Source organism: Salvia hispanica, chromosome 1 (assembly GCF_029641045.1).
Source record: "Salvia hispanica isolate PSC_SH4W2 chromosome 1, Shi_PSC_v1, whole genome shotgun sequence".
Lineage (NCBI taxonomy): Eukaryota > Viridiplantae > Streptophyta > Magnoliopsida > Lamiales > Lamiaceae > Salvia > Salvia hispanica.
The window spans coordinates 20,636,861-20,655,672 of record NC_142692.1 but is presented as its reverse complement, the minus strand read 5'-3'; the positions used below and the strand labels follow the sequence as shown (position 1 = coordinate 20,655,672).

The 18,812-nt window shown below is 40.3% G+C and overlaps 2 protein-coding genes across 4 annotated transcripts; both read left to right on the top strand.

The window, feature by feature from the left end:
* Positions 1–548: 548 nt before the first annotated feature.
* LOC125185241 (putative serine/threonine-protein kinase PBL11) lies at positions 549–3,904 on the top strand. 2 transcript variants are annotated; one of them, XM_048081747.2, is made up of 5 exons: positions 549–749; positions 1,471–2,128; positions 2,476–2,733; positions 2,860–2,979; positions 3,088–3,904. In XM_048081747.2, the coding sequence occupies exons 2-5, from the start codon at positions 1,472–1,474 to the stop codon at positions 3,715–3,717; spliced, it is 1,665 nt and encodes a 554-aa protein (XP_047937704.1). In that variant the 5' UTR covers positions 549–749; position 1,471; the 3' UTR covers positions 3,718–3,904. The 2 variants fall into 2 exon arrangements, with proteins under 2 accessions (XP_047937704.1, XP_088921832.1); XM_089065706.1 differs by having other exon boundaries at positions 1,432–2,128.
* An 11,517-nt stretch (positions 3,905–15,421) lies between these two features.
* Positions 15,422–18,720, top strand: LOC125221254 (putative serine/threonine-protein kinase PBL11). Of its 2 annotated transcripts, none has more exons than XM_048123382.2 (5): positions 15,422–15,607; positions 16,303–16,999; positions 17,347–17,604; positions 17,731–17,850; positions 17,959–18,720. In XM_048123382.2, exons 2-5 carry the CDS (start codon positions 16,343–16,345, stop codon positions 18,583–18,585), a joined length of 1,662 nt encoding a protein of 553 aa, XP_047979339.1. In that variant the 5' UTR covers positions 15,422–15,607; positions 16,303–16,342; the 3' UTR covers positions 18,586–18,720. The 2 variants fall into 2 exon arrangements, with proteins under 2 accessions (XP_047979339.1, XP_047979338.1); XM_048123381.2 differs by having other exon boundaries at positions 15,423–15,607; positions 16,342–16,999.
* The last annotated feature ends 92 nt before the right edge of the window (positions 18,721–18,812 follow it).

Sequence of the window (18,812 nt, the reverse complement as noted above, 5' to 3'; positions counted from 1 at the left end):
CTTAAAAAAGCGGGTAAAACAGTCAAAAGCCAAGGCATTAAATGAGCCTCATCACTTCCTTAGTCTCATCAAAATGAAACGTTTTCCTTTCTTAATTGTTCCATTAAAAATAAAATGTTTCCTAAAATAAAAACATCGTCTCTAATTTTTTTTATCTCTCTTATTTTATTCGCTTCTCATGAACTCAAAAAATAACACTATATAAATCTCAGGCCTGCAAGCAAATGTTTCATATCTAATGAGATCTAGGTCTTATATATTACTTCATCCGTCCTACAAAAATATTTTTTTTTAGTCCGTCCCACGAGAATATGCACTTTTTAATTTTGAAAATTATTTTCTTTTTATTGAGGTGAGACTCATTCTCCACCAATAATAGTCTTTCTTACCTTATCAATTTTGCACTAAAACTCGTGCCTATTTCACAGTGCAGGGAGTTATTTTTTTTATTTTTTTTACTGAGGGAGTAATATAAAAGAATTTGAAAAAAAAAAAAAAAAACATAAACAAAAAGAGAGTGAGGAAAAAGGATGGTAATCATCAGCGCACATCTGTATTCATTTGACTTGCCTGTAGGGTTCTTCTCTTTCCACTAAATTTGAAGTTGCAAATTTTGAAATTTCACCTCATCTATTAGAATTGGATATTTTACATCATCGATGCTTGTATATTCCGTGGATATAAGTAATAGAAATTATTCAATTCTTCCCCCAAAAAGAGCTCAAGTTTCAGCTGAATTTCGCCTTCCTGTTAGTTCTCTTTTCCTCTTTCTTTGCTGATTAATTTACCTTTCGCTTTGTGATTGCCATTTCGCGGCGAATTAGTCTGGAATTTGGGCGGAATATCTAATCAAATCAATACATTTCTCTGAATTTCATATTGTTATTATTGGTGAAAATCTGGATCTTGGACTCGATTTCAATTTCATTACTCTGTGTGCTTGTTTGTGTCTACCCTACGAGCTGGACTAAAAACATGGCAAGTTCTTAATTTGCTTCACAAATCTTTAGAATTTAATAAATTCGAGTCACGAAATTCGACTATGAATGTATTTATGTGATATTTTGGAATCAGATTGAGCACACCAACCATTTTGGGCGTTGGTAAATGAACAGAAATGCTGAAAGATTTAGTGCTTTTAGTTTTTTCTGTTTAGCATAATTGTTATGATCAATTATGTGTTTCCATTAGGAAAGTTCAATTAGAAATCCAATTGCTGATATTTATGTGATACGAACTTCACTTCTTGCTAAGCTAAGTTATATGGTTAAATGCATAAGTTTTTTCTTCTTTAAAATCAGTCTCCAATAGTTGCAGAATTTTGGTACTCTCTTGTATGCAGAATGGAACATTTTTGATCGATTTGTAATGAGAATCAGATATATAGTTTGCTAGCATATTAAATGCCTTTCATACAATGTCCTTTGGCAGGAACTTGCTTCCTGAAGTTTGTTTATCTTTCTCTTGCAGCATGGGTTGCTTTACGGTTTTAAAGAGTAAGAAGAAGAAGAAACCCGAGAAGAAAATCTATGTTAAACGTGTTAATCCACAGGAGCATTCCCCGACTGCATTGCCTGAACCCCAGTGCCAGACACGTTCTTTACAGTCTGCGCCACCAAGTTTTAAAACCAGAGTAAAACCTGTTCAGTCTTTTAATAGAGTAAGCAGTAGCAGGGCACGTGCATTATCAGCACCTTCAAGTCTTGATATTGCAGAACAAGATGCACTTGCATCTACAGAATATGAGGAACAGGGAGAGTCTGGGAGTCATCTTGGGTCAATGAAAGAATATAATTCACCAAGTTCTCAGCCTCTTCCTCTACCGTCGCCCCGTGGCACAAATACTTTTAAGGCTACGACGAGTTTTAAGATGATAAATTCTAGTGGCCCGCTTGATATGTCAGGGCCGCTTCCGCTGCCTCCTAATCCACATCCAACTCTGGCCGTTAAAGGAATACCTGTTAACTTTTCTTACGAAGAGCTTGCATCAGCTTGTCATAACTTCTCTCCTGAGAGGTTCATGTCTGAAGGTTTCTCTTCTGTCATCTATCGGGCTTCTTTTGCAGAGGATGCATCTGGATCAAGAAAACTCGAAGCCACTGTAACCCGTCTTCACCCTTGCAATCAGGTACTATAAGTTTGTAGGATTTCATATGTCTAGTTTGGTATTTGAATTTCAGTCCAGCTTATTTGTCGAAGTTATTGGAGTTATATTCATTGGGATAGAATTGGGGGATTCTGTTATCCACATTGGTTGTGCTGTGTTTCTGTCCACTCCAGTTAGCGCATGGTTTCTACGCTCTGTGTGATTAGGGGGACTGATATATTGTACTGGGAGTCTAGGATAGAGATAGAGAGCCTATTACCCTTCAATAGCAAGCTTCTGTCCACATCATAATTCTTGTCTTCAAGCTCTTGTGCCTGTTGTATTAGATTTTGTCATGCAGATTAATCTGATATTGTCATGCTTTTCAGGGGTTGAAGGAGTTTGTGAATGATGTGAATACTCTTGCTTCTTTGCAACATCCATACCTCTGTAAATTGATTGGTTTTCATGCTCGTGAAGGCTCAGACCACCGCATGTTAGTGTACGAGAGGCTATTCCATGGGAGTTTGGATAGGCTTTTATATGGAAGATCAGATGGTCCACCCATTGACTGGAATAGTAGAATGAAAGTTTCTTTATGTGCTGCTCATGGTCTAACCTTTCTACATGAGGAAGGACCCTTTCAGGTAACAAAAAATATACAGACGTTACATACACCCCTTATAAATTGTAAACTATCTTTGGTCCTTGCTATCATCAATTGGCTACTATTGTTATATAGTTAACTAACTTATGCTTTTGCTCCTTGACAGGCGATGTTCCATGAATTTTCAACTGCAAATATACAGATCGACAAGGATTTTAGTGCAAAACTTTCTGGATATGGCTGCATAAGCCACATTCCAGAAGGGGATATCTCCAATGACTCTGTTGTAAGTGCTATTGAGACTTATATCTAGCACATTGTCCACCACGTTGATGTGGGTGCGGGAGGGAGAAGTGCATAATATTGTGCTAAAATTACACATTGCTTGTTTCAGGCTGTGGCAAATCTTTCACTGGAGACACTGGAGAAGGGTTTACTTACCCCAAAGAGTAATGTCTGGAGTTTTGGTATTGTGCTGCTTGAATTGCTTACAGGCAGGAAAAATCTTGACAGCCGGCATCCTAAAGAAGAGAGGAATCTAGTGAAGTGGAGTCGGCCGTTCCTGGCTGATGACTGTAGATTGTCTCTAATTATGGATCCTCAGCTAAAGGGCCGCTTCCCTGTGAAAGCAGCTCGGACAGTAGCTGATATTGCTCAACGATGTCTCCTAGTAGATCCGTCAGAGAGGCCAACAATGAGAACTGTTGTGGAGCATCTCAAAGCTGTACAAGACATGAAGTATACCTCTCGATTTCCTCTGCAAGAGCCAGGATCGGTTAGTCAGAAGAATATGTCAAGATCACCTAGTCTGAATGGGATCGTCACTCCACCTACTAGATCAAATTGTTCTCCTACGCCTCCAACTAGACCACTCGTGACCCCTCAAAGTATGCATGCGCTGCCCTTGGCTCTACCTCCTAGATCAAGTTCATCTTCGTATACATTGGAAGAAATTGATCGACAGGAAAGCCGGAGATCATCATCCTCAACTGTTCGTATATCTAGTGTGGAAGGATTTCAATAGTTAGCGAGATTTATTTTTTTTAATTCATTCTCCTTTTTTTTCTTTTTCCATTATGAAATGTGAGTAAGTACATAGTATTATAAAGAAGATTAGGATAGCTTCACATAGTTGGCCAGAAATTTATCTGGGGCATAGTTTTTTGGTATACTACCTCCGTATTTTAAAAATATCAACTATTTTCATTTTAGTCTATCTCTTAAAAATAGAGACTTCAGAATCTTTTACTACTTTTTTCTCTTCGTCTTTCTTTTTCATTCATTTTTTTTCATTCTCTTTCTTACTTTACTAATTTTTCTCTCTTACTTTACGAATTGTGCATTAAAACCGGTATCATTTCAAATGTTTCTATTTTTCAAATACGGAGGTAGTATAATGTATTGTTGATGATTATATGCTCTCTCTCTCTCTCTCTCACACACACACACAACCACAGTTTTTATGGAAAGATAATTACCATATCAAATATTACTTCTCAATCCATTTATACTTCACTCATGGCAAGATTTCAGTACACAAACTCATAAGAGAGAGATCATGATGTGTCGTCTTCTCTCTGATCTTTTTCCGATAAGTTACTGCTGCCCTTCTGCTCTTGATCAGCAGTCCAGCAACCAACATCGTCTTGTGCTGGTGGGGTTGTCGTCTCCCCCGAGGCCTGAGCTATGACAGGCGTTGAACTCTCTTGCTGCTCGAACACCAAGCATGTAAGACCGTTGGCTTGTGCTTGTCCTTCCCACTGGGGGGCTGTATGCAGACGATGCAGGAGCAGCCCGGACGATGCCTAGGATGTCTTGAGGTTGTTGCCACAGATGAAGATCCTGGCTCGCTCATGTTTCCCCCAGCAGGTGCTCAGTTTGTCTGTGCTTCGACGTTTTCCTGATATTCTTGTCCGTATACTGGTTTGAGGCTTGTTAATGCTCTCCTTTTGGTGAAATCTGCATGACAAATGAAAATTTGTATAAAATGCTGATTTTCACTAAATCTAAAATCACAGAAGCCATGAATGGTGTTGAGTGATGCATACATACCCTTGTGCATGACAAGATTCTCAAGTACCCTTGAGTCCAATTCGTCGGGAGCAGAACATGAGCATCTGATTTCAAAAGCATGTCGGTAAGAAGCTCAAGATCTTGCCTTTCGAAAGAAAATTCAAGAATCCAACGAAACAAACCTCATTGGGTCGTCGATATTGTCTTGACATGACATGTCCATTTGGGAGGGAGCAGAAGATCAAGTGGCAGTTTTCGCCATTTTAAACAACTGTCGCATTGAGTCCATTGTTCTTGTTCCCTATATTAGAGTCGTCGTTTCATAAACAATCCAATCTTAATCAGTAATAAGAGGTATAGCAAAATAATAAGACAGCAGCATCAGAAAAAACTCCATGATTTAGGCATCAGCCCATTCACCTTAATTCTTCAATTTTATTTGAAAAAAGTGAAGATCAGATTTAAGCATCCTAGTTCAAACAAAATTAAAGCCACGATTAAACAAGATTTCGTTCAATTAAACCTAACTATTCAGAGAGAGATGAGACATACTGATACGGATAGTCTAGCCAAGTGAGTGCCAGGAGGATAGCTCCACAAATCTAGCTGATTGATTGGTTTGTTCAAGCTAACTGATAGAGAAAATATGGGAGAAGGAATAGGCAATCTTGTTAAGCTTGTTATTTGATTTGTTTAGCTGCACTAATCGTCTATAAATATAGAGATTTTTAGGAGATAGAAATTATCTTTGAGAGTAGATCGGTTTAGGGATGGCAGTAGGCCTCTGCGGAGGATTTATATTTTTGTTTTCTTTCCATTCCAGTTCTGTAATCCTTCTTCATAATTATTCGTTCCAGATTTGTTGGGTAATCCTTTGGTGCATTTTATTCAAGCTGATTGTATGAGTGAATTTATAAGATCAAGCACCTATCGTGCTTGATTTAGACGAGTGACAGCCTTTACTCCTCACAATTGGTGCGGTGAGCGATGGTGGCTCTGTGTAACACAGATACCCATTTGGATGGTTTGGAGAAGGTTGTCGGTGATCTGGAGAGGAAGACGGAGACGTTGACCACTATGGTCAATGAATTGAAAATTCAATGCCTGAAAATGGGCGAAGGTGTATTGGCGCTGGGTTCTCAACTCAGAAGTTTAGGGCGGAAATGGGGGCTGCTCTCTTTTATGGGAATCCGAACAGACTACTGGTTTGTTCCCTAAAGATTCATCTAACAGGCTGTCAGGATTGTCGGCGTCGGCAGTATTAGTTTGATATTGTCCACTTTGGGTCAAGCCCACACCACGGATTTGTTTTTGGGTCACTCCCAAAAGACCTCAAACTAATTGGAGTTGGACAGGAATTATATACACCTTCCAACTTTCCTCAAATGTCCGATGTGGGATAGGTTTGTACTGACAAACCTCCCCCTCAAACCGAGACCACATCGAAACACATAATGGGCTCCGAATCAGACGGATCGTCGGCCCCACTTAAACATGGGTCTCGCAAATCGGACCAGACCCGACGCCAACCTAGCTCTAATACCACTTGTTAGGATTGTTGGCGTCGGCAAACATTAGTTTGATATTGTCCGCTTTGGGTCAAGCCTGCACGGATTTATTTTTGGGTCACTCCCAAAAGGCCTCACTCACATGATAGTAAACAGTACTTCCAAAAACTCTCAGCAACGAGTAATCTGCAGGTGTATTAGACCATACCTCATAAGGTGTCTTGCAGTCAATGCCTGTGAGGTCCACGGTTGATCAAGTAGCACGCCGTGTCTACTGTTTCTGCCCAAAACTTCCTAGTCAACCCAGCCTGGAAAAGAATGCATCTCGCTCTTTCCAGCAGTGTTTGATTCATGCGTTCTGCCACACCATTCTGCTGCAGCGTATGTCTAATAGTGTGGTGGCGAACAATCCCCTCGTTCTTGCAGAACTCATTGAACTCAAACGAACAAAATTCCAAACCATTATCAGTTCTTCAGAATCTGAGTCATCAGCTTCTGCCACAGTTGTTGAACCATTGGCATCCCCTTTCTTGCCCTCTTTCTTTTTCTTCTTCGGACTATCATACTTCCAGTGCCCTGGTTCTTTGGAATATCGGCAGATGTTGCCGGGTTGGAAACCTTTCAATCCACCTTTTGATTTTGACTTTTTCATTCCAGATTTCTTCTGACCTGTACCCGTAGCAGATAATCCCGACGCCTAACTTTATGTGGCTGAACTAGTTGCCTGTTGTCGATCTTCTCTGGTGTGGAGAGCAGATCGAACATCTTCCAGAGACAGAGTTTCTTTCCCAGTCATAAAAGACTCAACGAAATTCTCGTACGACTCGGGCAAAGAAACTAGCAGAATTAAAGCATCATCCCCATCTTCTACTTTAACTTCAACGTTACGCAAATCCAATAATATTTTATTCAGATTTTCCAGATGGTCCCGAAGGGGGTACTGTTAGAATTGGTATACTGAAAAGCATGTTTCAAGCAAGTTTCGCTCGAATAGAATTTTGCTTGTATACGTAAAACTCTACAATCCACTTTTAACCTGATTCGGTATTATTCGAGCAGTTTCGCACGAATAGATCACTATTATTACTACATTGTGTTTGCTTGTGCATTTATAAGATGTTTTTTAAACATTTAAATGTATAAGAAGCAAACAAAGTCTAAGTCTTTTGCTTAGTAGACTGGTTGTGGGCGTCGTTCACTTTAAGGTAACACAGTCGGTTCTATGCAATGCTTTGCTTAGTAGACTGGTTGTTGGGACTACCGCAGCGGAAGACACGGAAACCAAACAGGTCCTAGACGGATCTATTTAGGTGATTATGCATTCGACTCCAATTTCATGCAATTTACATAGATCTATAGATATAACATCAAATAAACAAATAATCATGCATATTCGATGTAGATTCGATTGTTACCTCTCGATCCATCATTGGATTGACGTTGCTAGTTGCACCACCTGGAGATCCTTGGTTTATCGACCGTGAATCTTCCAACCTATTCCCTTGTCCTTGGTTATTCATCTATGTGGGCGGATCTTGAACAACCAAAATAGTCTTGATGAGATCTAGGAGGAACACTACACCAAACTATCTATCTCAATTCAATTCTATGGATTAGAATGAACAAGACAAGATCAAACCAAAAACCCTAGCTCCCTATTTCTTGGAGGCTCGAAAATCGAGCCAAATGAGGGAGAGAGAGGCCACGCTAGTGGCGGCTAGGGTTAGGGTTGAGAGGTGTGACTTGTGGTGTGCTAGGGTTTCCACATCTCATCACTATTTATAATGGACTTGTTGGGCTAGGATGGGGATCCATGAAATGACTTAAGTGTTGAGCTCACCCATTAGATAATTAACTAATTAAATCAAATGACCCATGATTTAATATATTATCAATGGAATATTATTTTGTTCCACTAAAGAATAATATTGCACTCCCACTTAAATCACCAAATTACAAATAACTAGGGTCCATTTTATTTTATAATATTTCCCGCGTTTAAGATTATCTTGATCCGTCAATTTAATTCTTTTGTCTGCTATGTGACTAGAATTAAATTAATTCTCCAAAGAGTTTTTCTAGTTTGAAACTTTATTTATTATTCGTGGAATAAATTCCAACTGCGCAGTTTTCTGAATAATAAATTCATTTTTCAAACACCTCTTGGGGATCACCCCTTAGGGATTTAATCATACCACACTGGGCACGCGAATTCTATGAAATAATATTCCAATACCTTCATGTTATTCAATTACTACCACCCAAGATATCATGAACTTGAGTTACGTACAAACTCTCACATATTGATAAGTCAAAGTGGCGTTTGATTGAATAAACAATATTGATATTAATATCATAGACTAGAAAATACAAAACTTTCTGAAATATATTCTTTCAGTAGATAGCAATAAAGAATACATTTCGGATTAGATCCTTTCAGTGCTTTACCACACCGGTGTTACTAATCTCATCTTAGGTAAGAGAGAATTATCACAAACACCGCAACCGTACCAATAGGTAGCCAAAGCCTATCTAGGTTGTGAATACGTTTTTCTTCTTACTAGATCTGGCCAAGTCCCCTACTGGAAAACTCATGAGGAGATTCATCGAATTTCCCTACTTGACCTTCATGGTAAAAAGCCTTAGACTTGTTTATCATATTTCAATAATAAACCATTATATTATATTATTTATTCTCATAATTAGGTAAACAAGTGGACGTGGCATTTCTCGTATACATGCACAAGCTGACTGTACAAAGGCATGTACGCTCGAAGCATCTTTTAGTATACAAACCCCAACATAGACTACCTATCGTGAAAGGGTGCAATGTCAATCCGATTATTTCTAAGCCTTACTGAAATAAGATGACGTTGGTGTGGTATAGCACTGAATGGATCTAACAGCAAGACGTGTCTTTATGCTATCTACTGAAAGACTAGGTCTTGATAAATAACTATTTCTTAATCTACATACGTTAGTATTGAGCATACGGTATTGATTATGCACTACTTTGACTTATCAAATGGTGCGGGTTTTTCGCAACCCAATAATCCTAATATATTGGGTAGTGGTGATTAATATCTAGCGGTGCTAGGATTGCTATTATGTTGAATCGTGCGCGAGGTGAGTCTCGTTTGATAATGTCCTCAAGAGGAGCTCGAACAAGGTTTTATTATTTAGAAAACTGGCCAGTTGGAGTTTTATCAGTCTATAAATAATAAATAAGTGTTTCTTGCTAAGTCCACTCTTGGAATTAATAAGATGTTAATTAGTTAAGTCCATAGCAGACATTAATTTATTAATGGACATTTATATCTTAAGCGCGGGAAATAAATAATTAACAAGCAATGGAAACCCGGAATACTTATAATTTCGGATTTGGATGGGGAGTGCAATATTACTTCTGTAGTGGCTGCTCGTAATATTCCAATATAAGCTTGTATTAAATTGTGGGTTCAATTTAATTAGTAAAAAGCTAATTGGGGGAGCCCATATCCAAAACCTTCCATAGATCTCTGACTGGGCCCAATATGAACTTAATACAAATAGGAGAATAAAGGAAAGACAGAAACATAATTAGTAGTAGAAATTTTCGTCCCCCTCTGTTTTTAGAGGAGCTCGAAAATTCTCTCAGCTCTCCTCCGTGAGATTTTTCTGTCTTCTTTATTCGAGTCCTAGTATTTTGATAAGATCAGCTCACCCTGATATCGAGATACAGTTCGGGAACCAGTCAGAAGATCTGTGCTCTAGTATTGAAGATCATCACGTGGAGAAGGCGCGAGCAATCGTCGATTCTTTGGAGAATCAAAATCGGTAACCCTAAACCTAGAAATCATGTTTAGGATTCATATTTTCTAAGCATGAATTATTTGCGTTCTAGCATGCAATTATCTGTTTAACATGTGAATTGATTAATCGCATAATCGGTCAAATAGATTTGTATCTGATTTATTTGTTTTGTACAAGTCTTCCACTGTGTAAGGGGCACCAAACCCCAGCACGTACCTTCCAGCATGCGTAATCGGAACAAACGTTGCTTTAGGATCAACTTATTGGTTAGAGACTTCGTCATGTATAGACTCTCCAACTTCGTCCAGAGGGCAGCCGCAGTTTCCTGATCAGCGACTTCGATGATAACTTCGTCAGATAGGCACAACATGATTGTCGAGTGAGCCTTTTCATCTAGGGTTACCCACTCGTCATCCTTCTCGTCTGCGTTTTTCGCCTTTCCTTTTTCAGTTAGCGGCGCCCACAACCCTTGTTGCTTCAACAAGGATCGCATCTTGATCTGCCACAGACCGAAACTATTTCTCCAAGTGAATTTGTCGATCTTCACGTTCAGAGCAGACATTTTGATCGATTAACACAGAAACCCTAACAGATGCGGAATTCAGAAATCCTAGTTCAAAAACCAGGCTCTAGATACCAGTTTGTTGTGACAGAATAGAGCAATTATGTAATCGAGATAAACAGAAATGTAAGGAAGACACATATTTACGTGGTTCACCAACGTTGCGTTGGCTACGTCCACGGGCGGAAACGGAGAACAGATATTATTCAGAGTGTTTTTCAGATTACAAAGTTATGCGCCCTACTTCTATATAAATAGGCACACAAACGACGGGCTAGAGCCCAATACAAAATTAGGACCAAACATATTGATGTGAGGTATCATTTTCTGAAGAATGAGAAGAGAATTGAGGTAAAGAAAGTAGGTACCACTGACTGCTGATATGTTCACCAAGCCGGTTCCACAGAGCAAGTTTCAACATTGTTTGGACTTGCTTAACGTCATGAGTTGTTAATAGCCCGAGGAGGGCAAATCTGAGGCAAGCTATTCATCTGGCATTGTATTGATGCGTCTGCAAGGGAGAATTCAAGTCAAGGTGGAGATTTGTTAGTATGCCTTGAATCCGTTATAGTTTGCCGCTAGCCGAATAACTCTGTAATCTGAAAAACACTCTGAATAATATATGTTCTTCATTTCCGCCCGTGGACGTAGCCAACGCAACGTTGGTGAACCACGTAAATCTGTGTCTTCCTTACGTTTCTGTTTATCTCGATTACATAACTGATCTATTCTGTCACAACACAGGCACGGCTCCAACATGAAAATTCTAGGTGGCACACCACCAATCACAATCCCCACATTCACGGATCTGAGGCTCTCCCGTGGCTCGCGCGGGCAAACCAATATTTCCTCATCAACAAAACCCCATTGGATAGATGTGTCGATGTAGCCATCAACGCCATATCCGGTCCAGCAATGCCCTGGCTAAAATTGCTCCTTATGCGTTGGTCTTCGTTGCCATGGGACAAATTCACGCCAGAGTTGTTGTGACGCTTTGGAGATGCTGCTGATCGTGTTGCCAAAATCTAGCCAAAAATCACACCCACATCCAATGATAGTACCGCAACTATCCTACCTTCCCTACCCATCGTGACAGCACCATTGATGTCCTCTTCCTCTTGTCCACCTACAACAACCCTGCAGGAGTTACCAGCTATTAACACGTCAACACACCACCCTGATCTCGATACCACGACATACAATAGCATCCCCTGTCCTTGCCCTTGCTAAAATAGCATCCCATTCCACCTTCATTTTGTATATAACTCTATCATTTCATATTTGAATGCCTACACCAGCAATGGTGACAGCACCACTACTATCCTACGGCCCTGATATTCTGCAGTTTCAACCTTCCTTCTTGCCTTTGTTGCAACATTTCGATCCTGCGTCTGCTGACCATGCCAAACTCATGGTTTCCTCTGGTCCGCCTACAACAACCATGGTTTCAGCACAACGGTTGTCCTCCAGCCCCGATATTTAGATTCGGTCTCCTTTCTTGCCTTTGCGTGGTTTAGTTTTTGCTGTTGTCCACAAGTCTATGCAGTCGATGGTTTCCTTTCTGAACCCCCCATATGCAGCAGTTGGCGCTCCATTCTCCCATCTGGTCATGCTGGTATTCCTTCATATAGTTGGTCATCTTCTATGGTTCAATGTTCTGGCTACTATCCAAAAGTATGAGTTTGAACCTCCACCAGACGAAGTACTTGGTTTCAATTTAGACCTCAGCCTTGAGGGCAAGGCTGTTTTGAGGGTGAGGCAGTTGATACGGATAGTCTAGCCAAGTGAGCGTCAGCTGGATAGCTCCACAAATCTAGCTGATTGGTTAGTTTGTTCAAGCTAACTGATGGAGAAAATATGGGAGAAGGAATAGGCAATCTTGTTAAGCTTGTTATTTGATTTGTTTAGCTGCACTACTCGTCTATAAATATAGAGATTTTTAGGAGATAGAAATCATCTTTGAGAGTAGATCGGTTTAGGGATGGCAGTAGCCGTAGGCCTCTGCGGAGGATTTATATTTTTGTTTTCTTTCAGTTCCTGTTTTGTAATCCTTTTTCATAATTATTTGAGAGTTTCATTCCATATTTGTTGGGTAATCCTTTGGTGCATTTTATTCAAGCATATTGTGTGAGTGAGTTTATAAGATCGAGCACCTCTCGTGCTTGATTTAGACGAGTGACGACCTTTTCTCCTAACACATACCCACAATTATGACAGAGAGTAGCAAAACCACCGGATCGCAGAGGCAAGCCCTTTTTTCCAATTAAGCGCAAATAGTAATCATGCACATTTAAACTCAAAATTCGTGCCAAAGCATGAAATGAGCCTCATCACCCCCCCCCCCCCCCGTCTCATTAGAGCATCCGTATCAGTGCTCGATGCTAAGAGCAGGTGTCGTGTCGTGCCATTGGCCCGGCGAGTACCCAGCTTGTTGTTGTGCTCTTGCCGACGGCACGGCCCTGCTCTTAGCATCGAGCACCCGTGCCGAAGAGGAGCTTGAGTGACGCTGCGTGATTGCCAACGGCAATGCCGTTGGCTATTTTCCTTCTTTTTAAAAAAAATCGAAAAATATAAAAATATCTGTTTTAAATTTAAAAAAATATATTATTTCCCACTTCCCAATAAAATGTATTCATTTTTTCTCCATTTTTAATTTATTTTCATTATTTTTACCCAATATTCACATTTTCATCTATAAATACCCCTCATTTCAACACAAAAATTTAACCACACTACACAAAACAATTCTCTCATCAATAAAGCTCTCAATAAATTCTCACTCTTTCTCTCTTGCAAAAATGTCCGGATCCGGCAATCACACCTCTGACTCCCACGGATGGAACCACGAATGGTTCGGCGCATCGTCATTCCCTTCGTCCGATACAAATATCTCGCCCCCTCCTCCTACCCAATGTTCGCAAATTCCGGGTGGCTACCGGCCTTACCTGGTGGACGAGCAAGATGCCCCCGAGGGGCAATACGAGTGGGCACCCGAACAAGGTTTGGGAGGGAGCACCTCGACACCACCGTTGTCCCAAAATCCAAAGGGCGATTCCGGCAGTCACGGCGCTCGTGCTCGTGGTGCTCGTATCCGTACTCTTGGCAGTACCTGTGACCCCAACATTTGCACCCTGTACACTCCGACCGAGATGGAGAAGATATTCGAGGCCTATTTGAAAATCTCCGAAGATGAGGAGGTAGGCATGAACCAAACCGGGGACAGGTTATGGTACCGTGTCGCTCCCCGATACAATGTCGGCCGACCGGCTGAAACGGTGTTTATTACTGCAAGAGCGAAAATAGTATCGGTATCCTATCCGACAACATAGGAGTAGTACTTGCTAAAGCTAAAGGGTTTCCCCCTCTCATGAGTGATTGGAATATATATAATCTGCTCAACAATGTGAGGATATCGAACAATAAATTAAGCGGAGCGCAATGAGAGTATGGTGCGCAATGTCATCGGAAGAACCAACGAAGAAATCCAAAAGTTCAAAAGTATTACCTCGAGGAACAGCGGTCGGTAGGGAGCGGCACGAGCAAGATTGACATCATCACGGCCGCCATATCGACCTACCAATCAATGCATTACAAACCATTCAAGAGGTGCGTCATCATCCGAAGTATCAGGGAGACGTTCGATCCTCCTCCAACTCCTCCAGCAAACGGTCAAGGACCGCTATCCCTATCCGACGCCGGCGAGGACGAGGTGGCAAGCCACCTTGTCGGAGCTCACTTGGATAACCCCGACGCCGGCCCGAACGGTTCCCAACGCCGACCGCAAGGAAGGAAACAAGCCGCCGCCACGCCGCGACCCCAGCCGATCCGCCGGCTCCCACTACCACTCCCTTTGTGTCGCCTCTACCCCCACCAACAGTTTGTGGGCCATTTTGTATCAAGCCACTAACGTCGATACGTTTCAAATGACCCCCCAGTAATTTGATGCACATCATGCAATGATACGAGCTCTACGACAACAATTGGGGGTCACCATCGGATTAGTCTTTTATAAATTTCCACGGATGTATTTTTTAGGATTTAATTATGTAATTTTAATTTGTATGATTTTAATTATGTAATTTTTTTTTTAATTTGTAATAGTAGTTCGGGTATTTTTAATGCATTTTAATATTGTGGAAATGTTTTTAGTTATTGAAGTATTTAAATTGAATAATAGAATGGTGGGATCATTGAGCATGCTCTTGCGGAAGAGCATAGATGTGGGTGATGTGCTCTTGCGGAAGAGCAGTGAGTAAAAAATTATTAAAAGTGGATCCGGGTCCTACATCCATGCTCTTATATGGACGCTCTTAAAATGAAATGTTTTTCTTTTTGAATTGTTCCGTTAAAAATAAAGCGTTTCCGAAAATAAAAACTTCCTCTCTATTTTTCTATCTATTTTACTTTATTCATTTCTCATTAACTCACAAAATAACACTATATAAAATCTCAGGTCTATAGGTAAATATTTCATTTCTAGTGAGAGAGAGACAGTATATATTAATATAAAAGGTAATTTGTTAGTCCGTAGAGATAGCGAGGGTCGGAGTGGATCTCCTATTCCAACTTTCCTAATCCATTTATACTCCACCTCTCACAACTTAATAAAATAAGAGTAAAACATGCAAGTGATGGTTAAGTGATAGTGAGATTATTTTATTAAGTTGTGAGTGTGGATTAGGAATGGAGTAGGAAAGTTGGAGTAGGAGATCCGCACCGAAGGTAGATGGCCACGAAGGGGGCTGCAATGAAAGGTAATTTGATAAAAATTTAAAAAAAAAAAAGAAAAAAAAGAAAAAGAAAACATAAGCAAAAACGAGAGAGTGGAAAAAATGATGGTAATCATCAACGCATCTGTATTTATTTGACTTGCCTGTAGGGTTCTTCTATTTCCACCAAATTTGAAGTTGCAAATTTTGAAATTTCACCTCATCTATTAGAATTGGATATTTTACATGCTTGTATATTCCGTGGATATAAGTAATTATCCAATTCTTTCCCCAAAAAGAGCTCAAGTTTCAGCTGAATTTCGTCTTCCTGTTAGTTCTCTTTTCCTTTTACTTTGCTGATTAATTTACCTTTCGCTTTGTGATTGCCATTTCCCGGCGAATTAGTCTGGAATTTGGGCGGAATATCTAATCAAATCAATACATTTCTCTGAATATCATACTGTTATTATTGGTGAAAATCTGGATCTTGGGCTCGATTTCAATTTCATTACCCTGTGTGCTTGTTTGTGTCTACCCTACGAGCTGGACTAAAAGCATGGCGCGTTGTTAATTTGCTTCACAAAGCTTTGGAATTTAATAAATTCGACTATGAATGTATTTTATGTGAAATTTTGAAATCAGATTGAGCACACCAACGATTTTGGGCGTTGGTAAATGAATAGAAATGCTGAAAGATTTAGTGCATTTAGTTTTTTTTGTTTAGCATAATTGTTATGATCAATTATGTGTTTCCATCATTTCGATTTACGATCTTTGATGTTGGAAAGTTCAATTAGAAATCCAATTGCTGATATTTACTATGTGATACGAACTTCACTTCTTGCTAAGCTAAGTTATATGGTTAAATGCATAAGTTTTTTCTTCTTTAAAATCAGTCTCCCATAGTTGCAGAATTTTGGTACTCTTTGTATGCAGAATGGAACATTTTTGATCGATTTGTAATGAGAATCAGATATGTTGTTTGCTAGCATATTAAATGCCTTTCATATAATGTCCTTTGGCAGGAACTTGCTTCCTGAAGTTTGTTTATCTTTCTCTTGCAGCATGGGTTGCTTTACGGTTTTAAAGAGTAAGAAGAAGAAGAAACCCGAGAAGAAAATCTATGTTAAACGTGTTAATCCACAGGAGCATTCCCCGTCTGCATTGCCTGAACCCCAGTGCCAGACACGTTCTTTACAGTCTGCGCCACCAAGTTTTAAAACCAGAGTAAAACCTGTTCAGTCTTTTAATAGAGTAAGCAGTAGCAGGGCACGTGCATTATCAGCACCTTCAAGTCTTGATATTGCAGAACAAGATGCACTTGCATCTACAGAATATGAGGAACAGGGAGAGTCTGGGAGTCATCTTGGGTCAATGAAAGAATATAATTCACCAAGTCCTCAGCCTCTTCCTCTACCGTCGCCCCGTGGCACAAATACTTTTAAGGCTACGACGAGTTTTAAGATGATAAATTCTAGTGGCCCGCTTGATATGTCAGGGCCGCTTCCGCTGCCTCCTAATCCACATCCAACTCTGGCCGTTAAAGGAATACCTGTTAACTTTTCTTACGAAGAGCTTGCATCAGCTTGTCATAACTTCTCTCCTGAGAGGTTCATGTCTGAAGGTTTCTCTTCTGTCATCTATCGGGCTTCTTTTGCAGAGGATGCATCTGGATCAAGAAAACTCGAAGCCACTGTAACCCGTCTTCACCCTTGCAATCAGGTACTATAAGTTTGTAGGATTTCATATGTCTAGTTTGGTATTTGAATTTCAGTCCAGCTTATTTGTCGAAGTTATTGGAGTTATATTCATTGGGATAGAATTGGGGGATTCTGTTATCCACATTGGTTGTGCTGTGTTTCTGTCCACTCCAGTTAGCGCATGGTTTCTACGCTCTGTGTGATTAGGGGGACTGATATATTGTACTGGGAGTCTAGGATAGAGATAGAGAGCCTATTACCCTTCAATAGCAAGCTTCTGTCCACATCATAATTCTTGTCTTCAAGCTCTTGTGCCTGTTGTATTAGATTTTGTCATGCAGATTAATCTGATATTGTCATGCTTTTCAGGGGTTGAAGGAGTTTGTGAATGATGTGAATACTCTTGCTTCTTTGCAACATCCATACCTCTGTAAATTGATTGGTTTTCATGCTCGTGAAGGCTCAGACCACCGCATGTTAGTGTACGAGAGGCTATTCCATGGGAGTTTGGATAGGCTTTTATATGGAAGATCAGATGGTCCACCCATTGACTGGAATAGTAGAATGAAAGTTTCTTTATGTGCTGCTCATGGTCTAACCTTTCTACATGAGGAAGGACCCTTTCAGGTAACAAAAAATATACAGACGTTACATACACCCCTTATAAATTGTAAACTATCTTTGGTCCTTGCTATCATCAATTGGCTACTATTGTTATATAGTTAACTAACTTATGCTTTTGCTCCTTGACAGGCGATGTTCCATGAATTTTCAACTGCAAATATACAGATCGACAAGGATTTTAGTGCAAAACTTTCTGGATATGGCTGCATAAGCCACATTCCAGAAGGGGATATCTCCAATGACTCTGTTGTAAGTGCTATTGAGACTTATATCTAGCACATTGTCCACCACGTTGATGTGGGTGCGGGAGGGAGAAGTGCATAATATTGTGCTAAAATTACACATTGCTTGTTTCAGGCTGTGGCAAATCTTTCACTGGAGACACTGGAGAAGGGTTTACTTACCCCAAAGAGTAATGTCTGGAGTTTTGGTATTGTGCTGCTTGAATTGCTTACGGGCAGGAAAAATCTTGACAGCCGGCATCCTAAAGAAGAGAGGAATCTAGTGAAGTGGAGTCGGCCGTTCCTGGCTGATGACTGTAGATTGTCCCTAATTATGGATCCTCAGCTAAAGGGCTGCTTCCCTGTGAAAGCAGCTCGGACAGTAGCTGATATTGCTCAACGATGTCTCCTAGTAGATCCGTCAGAGAGGCCAACAATGAGAACTGTTGTGGAGCATCTCAAATCTGTACAAGACATGAAGTATACCTCTCGATTTCCTCTGCAAGAGCCAGGATCGGTTAGTCAGAAGGATATGTCAAGATCACCTAGTCTGAATGGGATCGTCACTCCACCTACTAGATCAAATTGTTCTCCTACGCCTCCAACTAGACCACTCATGACCCCTCAAAGTATGCATGCGCTGCCCTTGGCCCTACCTCCTAGATCAAGTTCATCTTCGTATACGTTGGAAGAAATTGATCGACAGGAAAGCCGGAGATCATCATCCTCAACTGTTTGTATATCTAGTGTGGAAGGATTTTGATAGTTAGCGAGATTTATTTTTTAATTTGTGAGTAAGTACATAGTATTATAAAGAAGATTAGGATAGGTTCACATAGTTGGCCAGAAATTTTTCTGGGGCACAGTTTTTTTGTATATATTGTATTGTTGATGATTATATGCTCTCTCCCATCTCTCTCTCTCTCTCTCTCTCACACACACACACACACAAAAACATGCCCCCTATTGTTTGATGAAGCCAGTAAATGT

Bases quoted from the DNA above. Each gene is read 5' to 3' on its own strand.
- LOC125185241 (XM_048081747.2), top strand. From the start codon at position 1,472: ATGGGTTGCTTTACGGTTTTAAAGAGTAAGAAGAAGAAGAAACCCGAG. The intron at 2,129-2,475 runs GTACTATAAGTT...CATGCTTTTCAG, and splicing joins GTCTTCACCCTTGCAATCAG to GGGTTGAAGGAGTTTGTGAA. The intron at 2,734-2,859 runs GTAACAAAAAAT...GCTCCTTGACAG, and splicing joins ATGAGGAAGGACCCTTTCAG to GCGATGTTCCATGAATTTTC.
- LOC125221254 (XM_048123382.2), top strand. From the start codon at position 16,343: ATGGGTTGCTTTACGGTTTTAAAGAGTAAGAAGAAGAAGAAACCCGAG. The intron at 17,605-17,730 runs GTAACAAAAAAT...GCTCCTTGACAG, and splicing joins ATGAGGAAGGACCCTTTCAG to GCGATGTTCCATGAATTTTC. The intron at 17,851-17,958 runs GTAAGTGCTATT...TGCTTGTTTCAG, and splicing joins ATATCTCCAATGACTCTGTT to GCTGTGGCAAATCTTTCACT.